This window comes from Polyodon spathula, chromosome 23 (assembly GCF_017654505.1).
Source record: "Polyodon spathula isolate WHYD16114869_AA chromosome 23, ASM1765450v1, whole genome shotgun sequence".
Taxonomy (NCBI): Eukaryota; Metazoa; Chordata; class Actinopteri; order Acipenseriformes; family Polyodontidae; genus Polyodon; species Polyodon spathula.
This window is the reverse complement of record NC_054556.1, coordinates 26633846-26656385: the sequence shown is the minus strand read 5'-3', so window position 1 is coordinate 26656385 and position 22540 is coordinate 26633846. Positions and strand designations below refer to the sequence as shown.

The following is a 22540-nucleotide window of genomic DNA, read 5'->3' as shown; positions in this document are numbered from 1 at the left end:
CAAAGTTTGTGGGGAATAAGAGCCATTTTCTATACTTTTGAGGCATAAGCAATTAGGAAATAACACTTACTACCCAGGAACAAAAATTGTGTTACATAGTGTAATTATTGTACCATGACACGACAGTTTGATAACCTGCTATCCCTTCATCAGACGTTAGTTCCTCAAAAACAACGTGTTCTTGTTGGTTCACCAATGCTTGTACGTGTGAGTAGATGCTACTGTACTAATTATTACAAACCGAATCATTTACTTACTTTGCAGCTGAATTTCAATGCAACACATGTGAACATGACATAAAGACGTGCTGGTTGGTAATTAACACATCTTTCACTAAGGCAGTGTTCTATGCTGTAAATGTTTAGATGTTAGTTATTTTTTGCTTTCAAAGATCCATTCATTGTGTTTATTTTGGTGTAATAATTAGTGGAAATGTATTTTGTTTTTGTTCCAGTTCCGGTTATGGAAATTTAAATAATGGCCGCAGCCCCCAACCAACTTGCTGCGTCGCTACCTGCGAATTTCAATACCGCGGTGAGTCTGCAAGTACCTTTCACACATACACCATACATACACCAGCAATACGCAGTGACATTCCTGCGCGTATTAAAAGATTGTAACAGTTGACAATACTTTCAGGATTACCGCAAGTGGGAGCGCCAGAGCAGGAAAGGTAAGGGGGTGAAACACACTGGCCGGAAGTCCTCTCTCCCCCCAGTTCAGCAGCACGGCTCCACACCCCTTTCTGCCTACACCGTCTCTACAACGACTGCCTCTGGTGAGAAAAGGCTGTTCGCATAACGAGGACCACCTTTAAAAGTGGAATGAAGACAGCCCTACTGGGCTGCTATAGCGACTGAAAGCAGACTGTTTCAAGGCTGTAAACCAAGGCTTGATATTGCATAACAAACTAGGGGGATAGTACTGCTGGAGTAAGGATGGGGGTGGGGGTCCTGAATGAAGTCTTTGTTTTACTGGGTCAAACTTTAGGCAGCCGCTGTTGAAATGCCCTGTTGCAATTTATCATTTCTGCAGGTAAAGCCAGCCCAACCATAACCAGAACATGTGCAACGACACCTTTCTGTAAGAAACAAAAGAAGAAAACTGTTCGAACCGACCCCAGTGCTCTTCACAAAGAGGACAGCTACAGAATGCTCCAGGTAATGATTCCAGGAATAGGGAACAGAGAGACGGACACTCATGAAAAACTATCGGCTTTGAAGCTTCCACCTCGCTGTAAATTAAAGATATGTCTGCCTCTTCCTAATGTTGCACCTAGCGGTGCAAACATAGCAGTGTGCTTTGTGAATGGCTCTGTGTTTCTCATGACATGCTCTGCTGGACGTGTGTTTAGGTGCAGATTAAGTCAAAGAAGCAAATGATTGCAGAGTACGAGGCCCACTGTGCAGCGCTTCAGGAAGCCAACATGAGGCTGGCGGCTGAGTTAGACACGAAGGAGGGGAATGCTGTGGTAAATGCCAGGGAGTTCCTGGTTCAGTATGAGAGACTTGGGGTAAGCATGCCAATACTGACTATAGCAGAGCACCTCAACACTAGATCCACGACACGAATCAGCTGATCACCGTCCCTAAAAACAGCCAGTAAATGCAGAAATGTTTCCATGTGTGCCTGTAGTTGTGAACAGCACCTGCAGCCCCCCTTTTTGGGACCGATCACGTTTTATAATAATCAATAACCCTGCCATTGCCAGCAGCTGGGTCAGCTAATATAGAAAGTGACAAAGGAGGGAGTCTCTTTCAATCAACCAGAATGTGGCTGATCCTATTACACCACTAGTGTTTAGATCTGCCGGTATTTTGATTATTACAATAGATATCCCAGGTATTCCGATTGACTTTACTGAATGGGACGAGCACTCGGAGCATCAGCCAGTTGTTCCCCACAGCTTCGTCTCTTGATATCTGCTGCTGGTTCAGCGTGCTGTGTTTCAACTACTAATGATTTTTTTGCTTTTTAGAGCCATATTTCAGCTTTCAGTGAGTGGAGTAGCAGACAGATTAAGGAAAAAAGAGCTGACCTTGAGGATAAAGAGAGCATGGCGCAGAAAGATTGTGATGGTCAGTAAGACTAAAAGTGTGTGTGTGTGTGTGTACGTGCACCATCTCAGAACTTATTAGTCAGAACATGCCCTAACTTTGTACTTTAATAATAATAATAATAATAATAATAATAATAATAATAAATCTGTGTATCTGTCTTGGCAGCAGCTAGCTATCCTATCAAACCAACGGCTTAATAATAATAACGATCCACTGTCACGCATGGATAGATGTTTTTTTTTTTTTGTATTCCTATTTAAAATGCTTCTCTTTTTTTTGGTTTTTCATCCCACAATGAAAGTGCTTGCAGAGCAACTGAAAGGAATGATGTCTAAAGTGAGGACAGCCCATGGTGATCTCTACACTCTGAAGACCTATAAGGACAAGAAGTATCCTGTGAAATCCCTGAGGATCGCTGAGCTACAGCAAGAAATAAACAAACTAAAGGAGACGCACGAGGTACTGTGCAGTATAGGAGCTCCTGAGGGTCAAGAGCAAATGTCTTTAAATCAGTAACAAGCGACCCAGTAAATCACGGTAACACTTTCCAACAGGATGAAAAGGAAGACATTGAAATGCTGGCGCAGAGTGAAAGGGACAGGCTAGAGAAACTGATCAAGAACGAAAGCGATTGCATTTTGTCAGGGATTGCTGAGGTAAGCCCATTCCTGCAGAGCTGGGGCGGACCTGGGGTTTCATGCATGTTTCACTGTGCACTCAAACCAGTATTGTTTTATTGTGAATAGCATGTGGAATCAATCTGGCTGCAGCAAAACAAACCCAGGGAAAAGGCAGTGGTTGTTAAAACTGGAATTAAAGGCTACAGTAAAATGCACAGCAGGCTCAATATTGTGTATAGGCCAGGTGCATTCCTTGAAGAAGCACCAGAGACTGCTGGTAACTGAAATCTGCTTTTCAGTGAAGCTGCCTTTTCTGAAAATGTGCAGAGCTGTCAGTGAGCACAGAGCTTGCCTTACTCTTCTGTCTTCGAGCTGATAACGAACGGCATGGGAGATGTACAGTGAGTCATGATGCACTCATGCAATGGTAACGCATTGAACTATTTCAAAATTCTCACCCCCATCTTCTGCAGCGTAAAATGAGTTACGTTCCAGCTGGTATTAAAGAGATGGCCTTTCACAATACCGTGATGAAGAAAGAAATTGAAATTCACAAACGAGTAGGTGCTGGTTTTCAAAAGCATTCCAACTACATCAATTATTATTATTATTATTATTATTATTATTATTATTATTATTATTAGTAGTAGTAGTAGTAGTTCTTTCTAATTGCGTTTTTTATTAAACATTGAAAGGAGCCTGGAATAATGGACCCTATAATAAATCTATTGTTGTAAATGGTACTGTTTGGAGGTGTCTTGTAAATACAGCACTGGGCAGTGAAGCATGTACTTTTGTAATAGGCTTTGGTTAGTAAGGGTTTGTTAAACAATATACCAAAGGTAGTGCAGTTCAATTGTGCCCAGCACATTATTTCTTACCTAACAACATTATCATTACCGGTAGATGAAAAGGGATAACAAATTTTTTTTTTTTAATAGGGATAATGCTTTTCTGCAAAAGGTATAATTGTTAGATGCGGGAAATAAAAACTAAATTCAGTTTTATTTTTTTTTTTTTTTTTTTTTTTTTTTTTTTTTCAACTGCAGGTGGCCAAAAAACTGGAAGAAAAAAATCTTGAACTGGAAGAAAATATTACGCACCTACTGCAAAACAAAAAAGACATCAGGATGGAAATTTTCAATATACTGCCAAAATCAAAGTATGTTTACAAAAAAAACCAAAAAAACAACTGTATTTAGTATCGGTCCAGGCATGAAAAACTCATAGCTCAAAATGTATAAATAATACATTACCCGGGTGCAGGGTATTTGAGGAGAGCTGTCTGTCTGCTCATGATTGCTGAGTAGAAGGAGGCAGGAGGTGTGCTGTGCTTCCGAGCAGTCAGCATGAAAAGAGCCTTGTTAAAACTGTTTCGTTTTTATGCCAGGTAAAGGGCTTAGCCATCCTGCAAGCTAGTCAGGGACCTGCATAAAGGGTTAGTAAGAGATCTGAAGGAGCGAGGTGTTTATTTTCGATTGTTTCATTTTTATTTTTGTGTATTAAAAATAGCACACAAGCTCTTTAAAAATCCATTCCTGCGTCTTGGGTCTACTTTTAAAGGGGCACGTGAACGATCGTGAGTGTAGGCCGGTTTCAATATATATATATATATATATAACTGTAAAGTGGAGTTGGAATAAACACAGCAGAGTGAGAGAAGATCCTGAGACACAGCAAGCAGCAGAGAGGTTGAATTCAGTACCGATGTCTGAAACAACTACAAAGCCTTTTGTAAAACAAAAGGGCAATAATACTGTTCCAATGAAAAAGTAGAGTTTCCCTGTAAAAGCTAAACGTCAGCAGTGACTAGTCGTGATTAATAGTAAAGCTACAAAGTTGAGACAGCTTTCTTTAGCAGAATGCCCTTTACATCTCACAGTTCTGCATGACAGTAAAATACCCAAGTTCCTGGAAATATAAACCAGACTTGATTTATTTGAATTGCACTGTAACAAGTTCAGTTTCCCATGGGAAGGCAGCGTGCAGACTGTTTATCCTCGCCCTGCTGTGACACTTCACATTTCCTTTGGCTTTTTCCTCTCCTTCTTTTCTTGACAGAGATCTAAGACTAAATAGAGCCCACAAGCCCCTGGGGAAAATCAAGTGAGGAGTCTCTCGTATATCATAAAGTATACCTGCTCATGAAGCAGTTAGGATGAATGACTTTAATCAGTTCATCTAAATACAGCTGCCATTGGAATCATTCACACCCGTGCTTTATATATTTAACTTGAGAGACGCATAAATGCATAAACTTTAGTTATTGCACCTTTAAAAAAAAAAAAAAAAAAAAAAAGAGAGGAGTAGTTATTTCAGTTTTAACCAACAAAAACTCAGGAGGTTCATTCATAGCACAAGAAATTCCCAATCCAGGGTTATGTATATATCCTGACTAACGGTTTATTTTCATTTTGCATTTCAGATGTACTCCAGATATGGACGTGACCCTAAACCTCCCGAGAGAGGAGTGGCTTCCGATCTAGCTGCACAGTGAAGAGGATGTGTCTGTAGCTTCCGATCTAGCTGCACAGTGAAGAGGATGTGTCTGTAGCTTCCGGTCTAGCTGCACAGTGAAGAGGATGTGTCTGTAGCTTCCGATCTAGCTGCACAGTGAAGAGGATGTGTCTGTAGCTTCCGATCTAGCTGCACAGTGAAGAGGATGTGTCTGTAGCTTCCGATCTAGCTGCACAGTGAAGAGGATGTGTCTATAGCTTCCGATCTAGCTGCACAGTGAAGAGGACGTGTCTGTGCAGTTGTCTGTATATTTCAGGGTAACACGAGTCTGTTAAACGGTGTATCTACTGTGACATTATCTTTTTCTCACACTGTACTGTAGAACTCAGATTCAGTTCAGACATCAGCCAATTAAATCTACCAAACAGAGCTTCAAATAAAAAACAACAGCAGCAGCAGCAGCAATATTTATTACTTTTGTCTTATTTGCAATCTTCCACGCACCAATCAGATAACTCCATTGCCAGACACTTCCAATCGGTGAAAACAATAACTTTGCCCTGTCCTGACTTACTGTACAACCACACAGTGAAGTAGATTGGTATGTTGTATCAATAAACGCATGTAACAATATCTAGTAAATGCATTTAGTATCACTGTAATGCTCAGGGCTGCATTACCCCTAACAGTGCTGGAGTGCACAATTCATTTAGAATCATCAGCCTCATTGTTTAAATTCTGCATCTAAGCTGACCTTGGTTAAAAAAAATAAAAACCTGCAAAGTAACTCAGCTTCTAGCATATGAAAACCAGAAAATTAATTTAAAGCACAGAAACATTTTCATTGGAAACTGAATGAGCGAAGACTTTTTAAATGTTGTATTATTATTATTATTATTATTAATGTATAACTATTTCCACTAGGTGGTGTGTTTTTTTTTTGTTTGTTTTTTTTGATCCATCAGTTTCAGCTGGATAACTGTGTGACTACAGGAGAAACATGAGACATTTCCAGCCTGTTACCCTGGCAGGGCTTTGGAAAGCACAGGCGTTTGAAGTGAATTTTTTTTGCCATTGCCTGGCTGCTGAAGCTCCACGCTGTAAATGACTGCGGCTCGTTCATTCCTGAAGTACAGCTTTTTGATTCGTCATGCAGTAACACTCGCTTTATTTGTATTTATTTATTTCTTTATTAAGAACCTAGAAGTGTTGAAGGGTGGGGTGGGAATGTGAAAACAGGATCACCTGCTCTCAGCAGTGCAGGCAATAGTTTTCACACACAAGAGACCTTTTAAAGACACTGCTGCGCCAATAAGATCTTGCTCGTCGGTAGCTACAGTGGTCGGTTCAGCACTGCAAGCTAATCACAAATGAGGGTTCATTTAGTTGCAAGATCAAGGCCATTAATAAGTACATTCTTGGGGAATTTGTTGATGCATTCGCAACACAGCACAGGATACTGATCTACACCAGCGTTTATTTACCACAGGGTTGCGTGGTCACTGTGGCAACTATGCAGTATCAGCATGGAAGCAGTACACACTGTTTTCTTATGTGCTATTAATTTATGTATTTTAAAGCTGCAGTAATTCAAATGTAATCCTGGCGTTACTTCCACTAGTCTGTTATAATATATATATATATATATATATATATATATATATTATATTATATATAATATATATATATATATAAGTTCAATAAGATGTTTTGAAGCACCACACAAAACTTACAAATATTTGATGGACCATTATTTTTCATGGAATTTCGACGTAATAATATACAGTAAAAAATAAAAAATAAAATAATAATAATAATAATAATAATAATAATAATAATAATAATAATAATAATAATAAATACAACAGTTAGTAGTTGTAAAGTAGTAACCTATAATCGATACAGTGGGTCGGAGTAAAGGAAGTGACTTTTATTCAACGTCATGAGTTGTATAGTTATAATAAGGTTAAGGCTGACACGCAGAAGTCAGACCCGGTTTACACAGTGCAGTACAGTACACGCAGAGAGCAACCGCACCGCTGCCAAGAGGCTCCGAGGGAGAACAGCGCAAAACTCTCTGAAAACACCCAAACATCCAGAGAGCGGTAAGTACTTCAGTGTGGAAACCTTCGGGGTCTCGTACTTTCCCTTCTCAGTTGCCTGTTATTGAGGGTTAATATTGGATAGACAAAGTGTCTTCTGAAAAATGCAGCTGTGAGTGAAGCTGTTAATATTGGTTGTTTTGGTCGCCGTATGTCAACATGAAGTTTCTGCCCTCTTCAGCGAGTGTCAGAAGCTCGATCTGCTTGCAGGATATGCACAGTGTCAGGGGCGTCTGCACAGACAAGGTAATGAAGCAAAGCTGGGTACCGCTCTTTAAATTTTTAACAGTGTTTTGGAATTTTGCGAACTGTTGTCATGGCTCCAAAAGTATATGGTTGCAATGTTCCACTGGCTATTCTATACCTTCGCAACAAAGCGGAAACAAACATCCGATAGCTGTTTTGATGTTCGGTATAATACAGGGGCGCACGGCCCACTGGCATGTGTAAAAACTGGTGATCGAGGCAGTCGGGTTCATTAGATAATAAAAGACAAGGATATGATGGTAGGCTGCCCTTGAAAACTTGAGAAACTTTAATGAGCATCTTATAAAAGAGGCTGGAGCTTCCGATCTTGCAACATTTGTAACTGGCGGTGTTACTAGAGAGAGTAGAGATTTATTGATTGATTTATAAACCCATCGCCAGAGAGTTTCATGACTTGTGTATTGTGTTTGTACATTTTTTAAATGGTATGGTATTTTTTTGCACATTCGCTTAAAGTTTTAAACAACATTGAACTTTCGCCTAAAACACAATTTTAACTTTTATTTTGCAGAGATTGTAAATATTATACCTACATGACTATATATCAACTCTATTTTATACATATATATATATATATTTTTTTTTTAGGTGCATTTTATTTGGGGGGTGGGGTGGGGGGGTTTCAAGAAGATGACTCTGAACACACAGAGAGACAGGAAGGAGACACTACGGAGAAGGGCCAGTACCCCGCTCCCTGCTTCACACCAAGCCGGACCCGGAGACCCACACCACCCCTCACTCGGGCTTTCCGCCTCCTATCACCCAGGGGACAAAACAATCCAGAGTCGGGCCAGCTGGTCATCCGATTCCGAGGATTCTGACAGCTCCGGAGCGGACTCTTTATACCGGGTTGTCTTGCTGGGGGACCCCGGAGTAGGGAAGTCGAGCCTGGCTAATATCTACGCAGGGACACAGGAGAAGGATGCTGCTAATGAACAGCGTGGAGGTAGGAGAGAGATTGTGCTTAGTAGATTTGGGGGCTCATGTTGTATGATGTTAAGGGTACCTACAAAACTTCTGATTTTGTTCAAAAGTCTTGCGTTGAAAATGAATACATACAGTACAAACTCACTTAGCGTGCGTAGTTTTTAGTTTACCAGTGCTGGCAGAACCCCATGTTGTGCGCCTTGCATAATGTTGTGATGTGTGTAATACCGGTATCAAGAGGAATAGTTTAGATGCAAGGCAGTGAAACATGTGTGAGTAAAACTCGCATTGTATGCGTTGCTAATCTCTCTGTCCCTGGTGGAAATATATTCCTGGGGAGCACAGCAGCAATGCACCCCCGATCATGTTGCTTGTATCAACAAAACTGTGGATCTGCAGCCTTTCAGGCGCTCTCCATAATGCTCACTCCCTAACAAAATCGCAGAAAACAATTCATCACCTGCCCTTTACATGTAAGTTGCAAGAACAGTAAATGCATTGAGAACTAAAATACAATATACCATGGTGATTTTTTAAAAGAGGCTATTTTACAAGGTGTAGATAATGTGGATGAAGATTATTTTATGAAGACTGCACTGTCACAATGTTTATATCTGTGTAGGATAGTTTGACACTTGTGTCATACCAGTTACTTTTGAGTTACAAGATACTTTACGAGCTGGAAAACACTGCAGTATAAACTGAAAATAATTAGCAGCTTTTGCCAATTTTCCAACATAAGGCTTATGTTATCATAAATGTTCCAAAGTTGTTTTTACAAACAGTTTTAACATTAAAGCTATTTTTGTACAATTATCCATATCCTTTTCACAGCTTAACTTGCTTAGTTCTGACAATAACAAGATCAAATACCATGGAGTGCAATGAAACGGTCTTTAATGAAGAGATTCATTTATTCCCTCACCAAAGGCAACAGGGCAGACTGTAAGAGCGAGGTCTGATGCAGTCGGACCAGCTCATTATAAAAAGATCATCCTCTTCCAGCTGAAAATATAGAATCGGGTGTTTAACCCTGTCACAAAGCAGAACATGCATCAAACAGTTTGGGCGGATTTATTTTCAGTTCGGTAAGTTTTGGAAGCATATGTGAATCCTTCTAAAGAACTCAGGCCCTTTCAGAGTTTGTTCAATGGAACCGAACTCAGTCCTTCTCAGTCTGTTTCAGTGCAGTGTGAAAGCACAGTCAGAACCAGCAGAAACAATCCTTTAGCGCTGATCCGGTGCATACAAAAGCACTGGGTTCTTTTCCTCCAGAGTTCATTTCCAAGTGAACTCATTTCGGCTCGTTTTTAGACACTAGCTGTACGTGAAGGGGTTTGTTTAATAGAGAGCTATGTACAGGATTGATGTCTCAGTCTTGATACAACTGTGAAGGTTGAGTCTGAGTTGTAACTCTGATACAACTCTGACGTCATGTTTCACTTTGCTGCGCTGAGCCTGTTAGCAGTGGATCAACACAAGGACAGAGATGCTTTACTAATAAACCTATCCATACATGAGGCACCATTCTTAACCCTGAGCAATGTATTGCATGTTCAGTTGGAGCAGTGCTGTCAGTAAAATATAGATCTACACATATCGATCAATACATTTAGACACATGACATCATAAAGAACCTGCTCTGCATTCTGCATGGGGGGGACAGGGGAACGGGGCTCGGAACTTAGAACAGAGCAGCAGAACACATGGTCAGTGTGGAGCACTGAACTGTAGAGTAAAACAAACAGCAAAAATAACAAGTTGCTGTTGTTGAAATGCCAGCTGTCAGATTTGTGTTTGTTATTGTTGCCGGTAGTGGCAAAGTCCACTGGGGCGGATGGCAGTGGCTGCTTCATACAAAGAGAGGGGTCCATGGGCACCTCAGTGTTACAGACTCACTAGTGAGAGCTGTTCTCTAGAGAAGGCAAAACACAAATGTAATCCCAAAGAAATGACCCAGGCATGCTTCTTCAGGTATTTTGTTTTAAAAACATTATTTGTGGCCACGTTTCAAAGGAACCAGATGTTTTAAATTAAGCTAATTTCAAACAACAAAATCAAAACAGTCATGAGGAAAGTTTCTTTACGTTTCCTGTAGTAAAAGCATAGCAAAGTGAAATAAAGCATAGTGAAAGCGTGGCAAAGCATAGGTGAGGTATAGTAAAGCATATTAAAAAAACACGGGAAAGCATGGGAAAAGTATGTTTTTTAAAAGGGAATATCCCTTTTAAAATGGATCTGCTGTACAGCTCGTTGATTTTAGTAGCTGCTGCCAGACTAAGTTGTCCTCTTCTTACGTGCATGTCCCGGGGAGTCTCTGCTCCCCAGAATGTTGCGCGGTGGCTTGTCTTGTCTCCGGGTTTGTTGACGGGACGGTGAATGAGGATCTATGACCTCATAGCTGGGGTCTGATTCTGACAGCACACAAACCCCTTCAGAGCATAATGCACTGCTGGGCCACGATGCTAAAGACAGCAGAAAGGGCATGCTGTCAGTGCACAAGCATGCAGCCAGGATCTTTAGATGTTCAGTAAACTTTTTCTCAGAAGTCTAACTGCTTACAACCTGGATTCGCTGTTCTCTTTTCCATTTGCTCACCAGATTGGTTTGAAGTTTGCAGCAGTGCACTCATTAGAGTCCTAGACTGATATACAGTATATACCCTGAAAGTTGCATGGCAGTTTTGTAGTTTACCCTTGCTTTTTCCATGGTTATACTATGCATTTACCACATGGTTTTACCATACCTCTCTGGTCTTTAACAATGCTTCCCTATGCTTTACCGTGCTTTCACTATGCTTTGTTACGCAGTGCTGTGCTGTTACTGCATGACACTTTCCTAAGGGTATGTGTATGTCATTTGATGCTCAATGATTTGATCTGATTTCAGTGCATCCTGAGCCGTGTTGCTGTCAGGTGTCCTGTGTTTTGTTAGCATGCTGTGTTGATTATCTCTGGGAAAGTAAATCCGCGTCTGTGTTTCACACAGGCAACAATTCTTTTCCATCTCCAAGCTGCATTCCTGAGGACACTGATTAAAGTTTAGGATATTTTAAAGGAAATAAAAAATGACACTAAACTCATGTAAGCTGAGGGAAAGGAACCGACTCGTTGCATAATCAGGTATAAACTGTGCTTTTTCCCAAAGCTGTGTGTTGTAGCAGCCCTGGTATTTAACAGTATAGCTTGAGGCATGAAAACAGAAAAGGGACTTGCATGAATCTATAGTGGCAATTTCACTATGAAATCTGTTGAAAGCATGAACAGAATATATACAGGCTTGTTTGACTAGAGCTGTGTAAAGCATTGATCTTTATTTTTTGTATATGTATATTTATTCAGTCTATAATAGTTTATGTAATTACATTTTACAATCTTTTTGTTTTTTTTCTGAAGATTAAACTTAATTGAAATGTGCAGGTAGTAATTTCTCTTATAACAGTGAAGGGGAGTTTACTGAACTTCCAACAGTTGCACACACATAATATAATGCATAAACATATCTTCCATTAGGACTGAGATGTCAGATGTACAGCACTGTAAAAGTGCTATGGTAAGCAGGACCACAGATGACCATGAAATGCAATTGGCATTTTCACCCATTACCCAAATCCGTGGTGTTATGACATCATGGCCCAATTGTCCAGCAAAGGAACATGCTGTTTTGTGAACGTGACCATCGATGAAAAAGCAGGCACAGAAAACCACTAAACTGCAAACCACGCGTCCTGTAACAAGCCTAAACTGAAACCGAACCAAACTGAGGACACGTTTCACAGCATAAAATAATGCAGGCCACGCGATTGCAACAGCCACCAGATTCTAGTGACTTTAGATAGAGAGCCTGGCTGGAGGTGGGTTGCATACTGCATTGACAGGGCACCCTACCCTCCAAGCATCCACCCCAGCTGCCTGTGAAATACTACAGGGTTCAGTGTTGGATATCAAAGTGTTACTGTGCGGTCACATTAAAGGTGACCTGCTGCAGTCATTTCACAAATGACCCTGCAAGCAGTCTGTACTGTGACTGATAAACAGCTTACGCTAGCACATATATGTGAGAAGGTGGCTCATTCCCTCAGTTTCCATGGCAAATTAGCAGTGCTGAGCACGGGGAAAATAGATGAAAACCGCTCGATTAAAACACATTAGTCTAGCCTGTTTGTATGAAAGATGAATGGATGTATCAGACCACTTTAGTGCGTCTGTCTGGGGCTTTTTAAACTCTGACGGCGTGGTCTAGATTTTAATGCTTTTGGTTTTGGGACAGAAAGTGGAAAATAAGATGGTTTGTTGAAGTGTGTTTTTGATCTGTTATCCACCTTATACAAGACAGCGTTTGATCATTCCAGCCCCACGTGTTGCTTTTACTGCACTGTACTGACAGCGCTTTGTGATGGTGGTCCACTATGAAAGGCGCTATATAAAATAAAGATTGATTGATTGATTGATTGATAGGAGAAGCAGGTAAAGCCTGAGTGCCTGCCACACAGTTCTAATTGGTTAGCCTGCAATGAGCCTGTTGTCAGATTTATAAAGCATGGGATTCCTTAGTTACAGGATGCCGGTAAACATTATCTCTGTTTCAGGGTTCAATCAGCAACAGGGCCTCTCCCGAGCAACAGAAAACTTTTATTTTGTCCTTGCTTTGAATCTTATAAACTTGCTGAACTGAGAGTTCTTCTGAGGATATATTCTATCCATACTGGCACATTATACAAGTGACCCTGTGCACCGCTGTCATCAGATTGCAACTGTTTTGAAGAGCACTGTCAAGGTCCAGATTTGAGAAGAGCCCTGAGCACCAAGTCTACAGTCTCCTCGTTTTACTGTTTAGGATTTACTGCCCTTGCTAGTGTTACAAGTGGAAGAAAGGATTGCAGTAAAACCCATGCAGTTACTTTGTTCTGTAATGATGTATTGATTATTAAACAGTAACTATGCTGCTTTAACCCTTTCGTGCGTGGCGGATATAAAAACAAGCTTGTAGTCTTTACATGTGGAAGATGCCACTGCATGATGACCTCGTATGAGGATGCTATTTTCCCCCCATACAAAGCAATGGAAAAAAAAGTAAAAACATTTCCTGCATGAAAGGGTTCATGTGTAACAGCAGTGTGGAGTGTGTCACTGAGTTGTTTTCTCTCCATGTGTTTCAGAGGAGTCCTATGAAAGAACGCTAACAGTAGACGGGGAGGAGATGACTCTGATTGTGATGGACACGTGGGAAACTGAAAAACAGGTAATCCTCTCCCTGCTTGAGCACCCAGCAGGTCTTCATGTGCTGATAGACCCCAGATATACATGCACTCACATTGTAGATCCTCTCCCTGCTTGAGCACCCAGCAGGTCTTCATGTGCTGATAGACCCCAGATATACATGCACTCACATTGTAGATCCTCTCCCTGCTTGAGCACCCAGCAGGTCTTCATGTGCTGATAGACCCCAGATATACATGCACTCACATTGTAGATCCTCTCCCTGCTTGAGCACCCAGCAGGTCTTCATGTGCTGATAGACCCCAGATATACATGCACTCACATTGTAGATCCTCTCCCTGCTTGAGCACCCAGCAGGTCTTCATGTGCTGATAGACCCCAGATATACATGCACTCACATTGTAGATCCTCTCCCTGCTTGAGCACCCAGCAGGTCTTCATGTGCTGATAGACCCCAGATATACATGCACTCACATTGTAGATCCTCTCCCTGCTTGAGCACCCAGCAGGTCTTCATGTGCTGATAGACCCCAGATATACATGCACTCACATTGTAGATCCTCTCCCTGCTTGAGCACCCAGCAGGTCTTCATGTGCTGATAGACCCCAGATATACATGCACTCACATTGTAGATCCTCTCCCTGCTTGAGCACCCAGCAGGTCTTCATGTGCTGATAGACCCCAGATATACATGCACTCACATTGTAGATCCTCTCCCTGCTTGAGCACCCAGCAGGTCTTCATGTGCTGATAGACCCCAGATATACATGCACTCACATTGTAGATCCTCTCCCTGCTTGAGCACCCAGCAGGTCTTCATGTGCTGATAGACCCCAGATATACATGCACTCACATTGTAGATCCTCTCCCTGCTTGAGCACCCAGCAGGTCTTCATGTGCTGATAGACCCCAGATATACATGCACTCACATTGTAGATCCTCTCCCTGCTTGAGCACCCAGCAGGTCTTCATGTGCTGATAGACCCCAGATATACATGCACTCACATTGTAGATCCTCTCCCTGCTTGAGCACCCAGCAGGTCTTCATGTGCTGATAGACCCCAGATATACATGCACTCACATTGTAGATCCTCTCCCTGCTTGAGCACCCAGCAGGTCTTCATGTGCTGATAGACCCCAGATATACATGCACTCACATTGTAGATCCTCTCCCTGCTTGAGCACCCAGCAGGTCTTCATGTGCTGATAGACCCCAGATATACATGCACTCACATTGTAGATCCTCTCCCTGCTTGAGCACCCAGCAGGTCTTCATGTGCTGATAGACCCCAGATATACATGCACTCACATTGTAGATCCTCTCCCTGCTTGAGCACCCAGCAGGTCTTCATGTGCTGATAGACCCCAGATATACATGCACTCACATTGTAGATCCTCTCCCTGCTTGAGCACCCAGCAGGTCTTCATGTGCTGATAGACCCCAGATATACATGCACTCACATTGTAGATCCTCTCCCTGCTTGAGCACCCAGCAGGTCTTCATGTGCTGATAGACCCCAGATATACATGCACTCACATTGTAGATCCTCTCCCTGCTTGAGCACCCAGCAGGTCTTCATGTGCTGATAGACCCCAGATATACATGCACTCACATTGTAGATCCTCTCCCTGCTTGAGCACCCAGCAGGTCTTCATGTGCTGATAGACCCCAGATATACATGCACTCACATTGTAGATCCTCTCCCTGCTTGAGCACCCAGCAGGTCTTCATGTGCTGATAGACCCCAGATATACATGCACTCACATTGTAGATCCTCTCCCTGCTTGAGCACCCAGCAGGTCTTCATGTGCTGATAGACCCCAGATATACATGCACTCACATTGTAGATCCTCTCCCTGCTTGAGTACCCAGCAGGTCTTCATGTGCTGATAGACCCCAGATATACATGCACTCACATTGTAGATCCTCTCCCTGCTTGAGTACCCAGCAGGTCTTCATGTGCTGATAGACCCCAGATATACATGCACTCACATTGTAGATCCTCTCCCTGCTTGAGCACCCAGCAGGTCTTCATGTGCTGATAGACCCCAGATATACATGCACTCACACTGTAAAATTGACAATACTTTCTCGCACTTTCTCTCTCTCACCCCCTCTCTCTCACCCTCTGTCTCGCACTGTCTCTCACTTTCTCACTCTCTCTCTCTCTCTTTCTCTCTCTCTTACCCTCTCTCTCGCTCTCTGTCTCGCTTTCTCTCTCTCACCCTCTCTGTCTCACCCTCTCTCTCTCCCTCCCTCCAGAGAGACATGGACAGACTGCATTGCCAGTGTGATTTCTCCTGACTGGCTGTGCTTTTCTCATCTTGTTGTTTTAGGAGCAGGCTGAGAATTGGGTTCAGGATTACTGCATGCAGGTGGGCAATGCGTACGTTATCGTGTACTCCATCACAGACCGGGCGAGCTTCGAGAGTGCGTCCGAACTGAGGATCCAACTGCGCAGGGCGAGGCAAGCCGAAAACATCCCCATCATACTGGTGGGGAATAAAAGTGACCTGGTCCGCTGCCGAGAGGTGTCTGTGGAAGGTGATTGGGATTATTATTTTTTATGGGAATAATTTAGAATGCTGGTGCCTGCTCCAGAACCAAGCAGAAAAAAAACATGACTAACATTCCATTGCCATTGTGAGGAAGTGTGGCAGTTAGAATGCTTGAGACTGTACAGGGTGTGTCAGAGTGACAGAGGCAGGGATGTCGGGTCATTCTTCAGTGTCATGACGATATTAAAAGCACAGCGTCCCTGCCAGCCTCCAGCGTGTTTCCTGTATCCCTGCGCCCACCCCCAGTTTGATTCACTGTGTTCTTACTCACTGTCTTAGTCCAGCAACGTCAGGAATGATTCTGACAGTAAAACGCTGACAGCGATGTGCAGTCGCATGCGTTTTTCTAAAACACTGTGCGAAGCAAATGGAAATGAGAGCCGTGCTGTCACTGGATGAGCCCAGTGACACCAGCAGGATTCCATCAAAAACCATAAAACACCTGGAGGCTGATCTCTGATTTGATACCAGGCTGATCTCTGATTGCATGAAATCTCGATGAATACAAATCTCTTGTATGAACGATTGCGAGCAGGGCTGTTATTTCAAGCAGAGCGTGCTCCGATTTACTGTACAGAATGTGTGTGTGTGTGTGCTCAGCCAGCGCTGTAGACTCTGCAGTAGAACCTGCCTGTGTTCGTGTTTCAGAGGGCCGGGGCTGCGCTGTGGTGTTCGACTGCAAGTTCATCGAGACTTCGGCGGCGCTACATCACAACGTGCAGGAGCTGTTCGAGGGCATCGTGAGGCAGATCCGGCTGCGTAGGGACAGCAAGGAGACCAACGAGCGCAGGATGTCTGTCTACAAGCGCAAGGAGAGCGTCACCAAGAAAGCGCGCAGGTTGCTCGACAGACTGGTAGCCAAAAACAACAAGAAGATGGCCTTGAAGGTGCGCTCCAAGTCTTGCCATGACTTGTCCGTTCTTTAAAAACACAGCGACCCTCTGACTACGTGAGCGATACAGACACGCCGCTGCTCAGTTTCACGGGCTTTTTCTATTTTTCCAGGAGCAAGCAATATTTGGTAGCCTTACGGTTTGGAGGTAAAGAGAACTTTTCTTGATTTTTTTAAAAAAAAAATTTAAAACTTTTGTATTTTTTGGACTCGTTAAAAGCCATTCCCGTGTGTCTCTGTTGTGATCCAGCAGTTTTGTTTCACATCTAAAGCTGGAGTCTCAATCAGATCAAGGAAAGACATCCAAAGCCTGACCTATGCACAAATGTCACAAAAAAAAGAAAATTGCCTTGTCAGGTCAGTGATTTTGGATTAGCAGAGACCAGCTCCACAGTTTACCCGAACTGAGACAGACAAGTATTTTACTGTGAGTGTGATAGATTTTTTTTCTTTTCACTTCTAGAATTACGGGACTGGAAAACTAGAAGCCGCTAAATAGTTTCTGATCGTTTTTCATCTGTCTTTTCTCTCAAAGGAGAAAACTTTAGAAAAATTCGCATGTTATAGCACATATAGCTCATAGTGCTGATCATCCACATGCAAACGCTGTATGATGTGTTGGCCGCTGCTGCTAATAGCATCCATTCTCCTTCACTGTGCTCAGTCTTCACAAACCTTGCTCTACAAACTTGGGTGTTTGTATTTGAATAAATGAGACACGACCCTGCAAGCAGGCTACTGCACAGTGTTCGCTGTCATGCATATGCATATAGCTTAATGGGGAGGGGGCTATTATCAAAAGTGCTAACTGAGTTTAATAGTAACTATGCAGAATAGCCTGTGTGCTCCACCCTCGCCCATCAGACAGCATGTTAGTCCCTCACTCCTGACTTACCATTCCCAGCAGCTGCATACTGCCCCATTATAATCTTCTCTTAGTTTCTTGTGTCACTGTCTTAAAAGCAATGCACACGGTTCTGTAACATCCTCAGTGCAGCACACTTGTGTGTGTGTGTGGCTGTGTGACTGATGGCCAGCTGATAAATGTCAGCTTTATTTGCAGAGCTTGGGCACAACTGAGATTCTGCTCCCCCGATGGCTAGCCTGTATGCAGTCCTTCACTTTCACTGTGGCAGCCTGTGAAAGCAATACAATGTGTACAAATGAAAGACAATTTGTGGAGCTACTACACATTTTGTAAATAGATGCTTTTTTTTTTTTTTATAATAAAAACTATTAGTGGCACTTTTTTTGCAGTGAATTTGTCTTTTGAATTTGTTAATAAGAGCACAGGTTAGTTTGGGATTTCAAAGGCTTGTTTACAAGGGGGTCCTGAACACTGTTAAACACATACTATTACACTGCTATTGCTCTCAGAATAACATAACGTCGCACACTAAACCAGCTGGGGCTGTTACCAGGGCTCTGAGAAACCGCTCATTTACGTGCCGAGTTGCCAGGATAAAATGGCCTCGTTGCGAGTCCAGCAGAAGGGGCTTGCCTGTGAAATGTGTGGCTCTTTAAGGGCATTGCCGTGTCTGCTTTGTTTAACACTTTCCCCTATGTTTCACAGACAAGGGGATTAGCAGAGTGCTAATTAGATTAGTTTCAAGAAGTCTCAAACGCTCCCGTTTCAGGGTGTTTTTATACGGTTTTGTGAATTTTATTTCACTGTTTTTTCTAACAGTAAGCAGCCTCGTTTAAGTGTAGAAAATATGATTTCACCTGGATTTAACAAACAGAATCATAAAAATAAAGATAAAGCTTAATTGAGAAAATATGGAAAGAAATTTTTAAAAAGTTTCAATATATTTACATGTGCTGCGGTTTCATATTCAATCAATCATACAAAATAAACAGCACCCCCCCCCCCCAGTTATCATATACAAATATAGCTTTTATATGCATTGTGAGAGAAAGAGCATTGAAAAGCATGCTACCATACCCAGTACTGAATGCGTGTCATCCCAGAAAGAATGCTCGCCAATTCCAAAACAATGCGCTGCTGTGACCCCAGCTCTGGATTCTCACAGTGCGCTGCTGTGACCCCAGCTCTGGATTCTCACAGTGCGCTGCTGTGACCCCAGCTCTGGATTCTCACAGTGCGCTGCTGTGACCCCAGCTCTGGATTCTCGCAGTGCGCTGCTGTGACCCCAGCTCTGGATTCTCGCAGTGCGCTGCTGTGACCCCAGCTCTGGATTCTCGCAGTGCGCTGCTGTGACCCCAGCTCTGGATTCTCGCAGTGCGCTGCTGTGACCCCAGCTCTGGATTCTCGCAGTGCGCTGCTGTGACCCCAGCTCTGGATTCTCGCAGTGCGCTGCTGTGACCCCAGCTCTGGATTCTCGCAGTGCGCTGCTGTGACCCCAGCTCTGGATTCTCGCAGTGCGCTGCTGTGACCCCAGCTCTGGATTCTCGCAGTGCGCTGCTGTGACCCCAGCTCTGGATTCTCGCAGTGCGCTGCTGTGACCCCAGCTCTGGATTCTCACAATGCGCTGCTGTGACCCCAGCTCTGGATTCTCGCAGTGCGCTGCTGTGACCCCAGCTCTGGATTCTCGCAGTGCGCTGCTGTGACCCCAGCTCTGGATTCTCGCAGTGCGCTGCTGTGACCCCAGCTCTGGATTCTCGCAGTGTGCTGCTGTGACCCCAGCTCTGGATTCTCACAGTGCTCTGCTGTGACTCCAGCTCTGGATTTTCGCAGTGCGCTGCTGTGACCCCAGCTCTGGATTCTCGCAGTGCGCTGCTGTGACCCCAGCTCTGGATTCTCGCAGTGCGCTGCTGTGACCCCAGCTCTGGATTCTCGCAGTGCGCTGCTGTGACCCCAGCTCTGGATTCTCGCAATGTGCTGCTGTGACCCCAGCTCTGGATTCTCGCAGTGTGCTGCTGTGACCCCAGCTCTGGATTCTCACAATGTGCTGCTGTGACCCCAGCTCTGGATTCTCGCAGTGCGCTGCTGTGACCCCAGCTCTGGATTCTCGCAGTGCGCTGCTGTGACCCCAGCTCTGGATTCTCGCAGTGTGCTGCTGTGATCATTATAAATATAACCATATATATATATAATATATATATATATATATCTATATATATATATATATATATAACGGTACATATTTCCTTAAAGGTTACAATAACTGTATGTACATGAGTGACATGATAACTGGACACACTGTCTGATGTTCTGTGTGGACTGATATCAGCCAGACGATAGTGTAGAAGCTTGACAAGTTCATGTTCACAGTCATAATTATGGTTTACCAAAAAATTTTCGACAGTGAAAATATGTACAGCGCTCTCTTAATTAGGCTGATAATATGATAGGTTTGTGACACTTTTAAATAATTATTAATTAGTATTAAACCTGCTAATAAAGCACTACTGTCCTATATTATATTTGTCACGCTGGAGTCTTTTCAGTGTGTTTATCTGTGCAATCCTATGCAAGACTAGGATTATGTGCTCTAATAATTACCTCATGAAATATTCACTGTAAATTAACCCACATCACATTATATAAGCCATGGTCGAGGTCAGCTGGGAATGAATTTTTTAAATATTTACAGAATGATGTAATCAGCGATCCTCTTACACAACCACACACACACACACACTGCTGGACGAGGTGGAGGCAGGGAGCCTTGAGATTTCTCATTCTTGTGGCATCAGTTTCCACAGTGGTGTGAGAAAGACTGTTCCAGGCAACAGTGTACGCCTGCAGCGATTGTCTCCGAGACAGAGTTCAGTTAGCGTTGTAGTAGAGCGATAGCAGAACCACCTGAAACCGAGACCTGAAACCTGTTACAGTGCAGTGCGCTGTGAACCTGCTATAATCTCAGCTGTGTCCTGACCCCTGGAAAATTCAGAGGGAACACGGGCTCATTATTCCACAGTTGCAGGTGCATTCAGGTGTAAAGTAAGGCTAAGCTGCTTTGAAGGTGTTTAACCTCACTGGAGTCCGCGGGGCTCAACCTCAGGTGTTGAGTGATTCTGTCCCGTCTGGGCCAGCCAGCCACAATGGCTGTAAAGAACCTGAATGCGATGAGACAGTGGAGGTCAGGCAGAGGTGAACTAGAGCTAACGGGCTCGTTCATCAGTCCGCTAATTCAGATCCTGATTGAGTTCAGACAGGCGTACAGCAGCATTGATGGAGGTGTCAATACCACTACAGATTTAAAAGTACAAGTGGTGTTCATGCAAGGGCTTAGAGATATTGCACCTCAGAGTTCTGTCTGCTCCACTGAGGTCCCCTTCAATACAATGTACTACAACTCCTCTATTTGCTGAGTTTGTATACACCTGTACACATGCTTTTTAGCAAACAGTACCTACTGCATGCAGTGCAATTGATACAAAGAGGCAATGACATGCGAAATGTGCATACAGTAAAATGAGACTGGTTAAATAGGTGTGGTCCTGCCCTCAGTCCTGATCAGGCTGTACTGTGTAAGGTTAGCTTGTCCACAACATTTTGGTTGCAATGAGATTATGCCCTATATCAGTGTCAGTGCGAGGGCTGTGTGTTACCAGGGTAGAGTTCAACTCTGGGACAAACCTGCCCTGGAACTCCTTTAATGAAAGCTGCTCCAGGGACCTGGAAAAAGTCTGTAATAGAAGGCTTTGTTTACACTGAAACTCCAGGGCTGCATCATCAAACACTTTGTCAGCTGTAGCAAGCACCACTGGACATTTGCATTGTTCCACTGGGTTCTTGTCTCCTACAGAACACATGCTGGTGAGGAGGCGTGACTGATGCAAGAAGCTGGGTGAAAGGGCTACAACTCTCAGGAAAGGGGGTTCAGCTCCTGTAGGTCACAGAGGGTACCATTGCTTTTCACTGGGCATGAATTTAATAAGAATTAGAGAAGACGGACAGGGTTTAGTCGCACACATGAAATAATAGAAACCTCTCCCAAGTCCTTCTCATTCCCTAGCTCTCTCACGGACTTGGTCTCTCACCCTGTCTGTACAAACAGAACGAGAAAGGGCCGGGCAGCGGGCATGTGCTCAGATAAACACTTAATTCTGCCGGGAGCGACAGGCATGAGGCCAGAGCTCCATTAGAAGGAGCTAGTGTGCTCTTGACAGGGTCGGGTCAGGAGTTTCCACTCTCCCTGCGATGCAGCAGCCAGCTGGAAGCACAGAGCATCGATTCCGTCTGGGTAATGGAAAACATTAATAACATTGCACACTCCAAAAAATACAGCAATGCTTCTGTATTACACAAACAGGTTTGTAAAACTTCCAGATTGTAACCGTGTGCAAAATTGCTAGTTTGTGCGATTGTATCAAAAATGAATTCTGTTTTTATTGCATTTGTAATTAAAAAAAAAAATAAAAAAATAAGTATTTTTCCTGTTGGAAAGTTTTCACAGAGAGCTAGTTCATAAAGGGGAATTTAATGTTGTGGCTAATATCACTTCTCCTTTATTGTGTACAACATGG

General features: G+C 43.2%; 2 protein-coding genes across 3 annotated transcripts; both read left to right on the top strand.

Moving 5' to 3' along the window:
- Positions 1–246: 246 nt before the first annotated feature.
- Positions 247–5602, top strand: LOC121297817 (uncharacterized protein C20orf96-like). 2 transcript variants are annotated; one of them, XM_041224330.1, is made up of 11 exons: positions 247–310; positions 455–534; positions 640–778; positions 1036–1160; positions 1355–1513; positions 1979–2078; positions 2362–2519; positions 2615–2716; positions 3154–3240; positions 3730–3842; positions 5106–5602. In XM_041224330.1, the coding sequence occupies exons 2-11, from the start codon at positions 478–480 to the stop codon at positions 5164–5166; spliced, it is 1101 nt and encodes a 366-aa protein (XP_041080264.1). In that variant the 5' UTR covers positions 247–310; positions 455–477; the 3' UTR covers positions 5167–5602. The 2 variants fall into 2 exon arrangements, with proteins under 2 accessions (XP_041080264.1, XP_041080265.1); XM_041224331.1 differs by having other exon boundaries at positions 272–314.
- A 1411-nt stretch (positions 5603–7013) lies between these two features.
- LOC121298335 (GTP-binding protein GEM-like) lies at positions 7014–18353 on the top strand. The gene is made up of 5 exons (XM_041225426.1): positions 7014–7242; positions 8095–8452; positions 13592–13674; positions 15991–16198; positions 16861–18353. The coding sequence occupies exons 2-5, from the start codon at positions 8137–8139 to the stop codon at positions 17136–17138; spliced, it is 885 nt and encodes a 294-aa protein (XP_041081360.1). The 5' UTR covers positions 7014–7242; positions 8095–8136; the 3' UTR covers positions 17139–18353.
- Positions 18354–22540: the final 4187 nt, after the last annotated feature.

Excerpts from the sequence above, each read along its gene's own strand:
- LOC121297817 (XM_041224330.1), top strand. The coding sequence starts at position 478 with ATGGCCGCAGCCCCCAACCAACTTGCTGCGTCGCTACCTGCGAATTTC. Across the intron at positions 2,079-2,361 it reads GGCGCAGAAAGATTGTGATG|TGCTTGCAGAGCAACTGAAA; the intron begins GTCAGTAAGACT and ends CCACAATGAAAG. Across the intron at positions 2,520-2,614 it reads AACTAAAGGAGACGCACGAG|GATGAAAAGGAAGACATTGA; the intron begins GTACTGTGCAGT and ends ACTTTCCAACAG.
- LOC121298335 (XM_041225426.1), top strand. The coding sequence starts at position 8,137 with ATGACTCTGAACACACAGAGAGACAGGAAGGAGACACTACGGAGAAGG. Across the intron at positions 13,675-15,990 it reads CGTGGGAAACTGAAAAACAG|GAGCAGGCTGAGAATTGGGT; the intron begins GTAATCCTCTCC and ends TTGTTGTTTTAG. Across the intron at positions 16,199-16,860 it reads CCGAGAGGTGTCTGTGGAAG|AGGGCCGGGGCTGCGCTGTG; the intron begins GTGATTGGGATT and ends TTCGTGTTTCAG.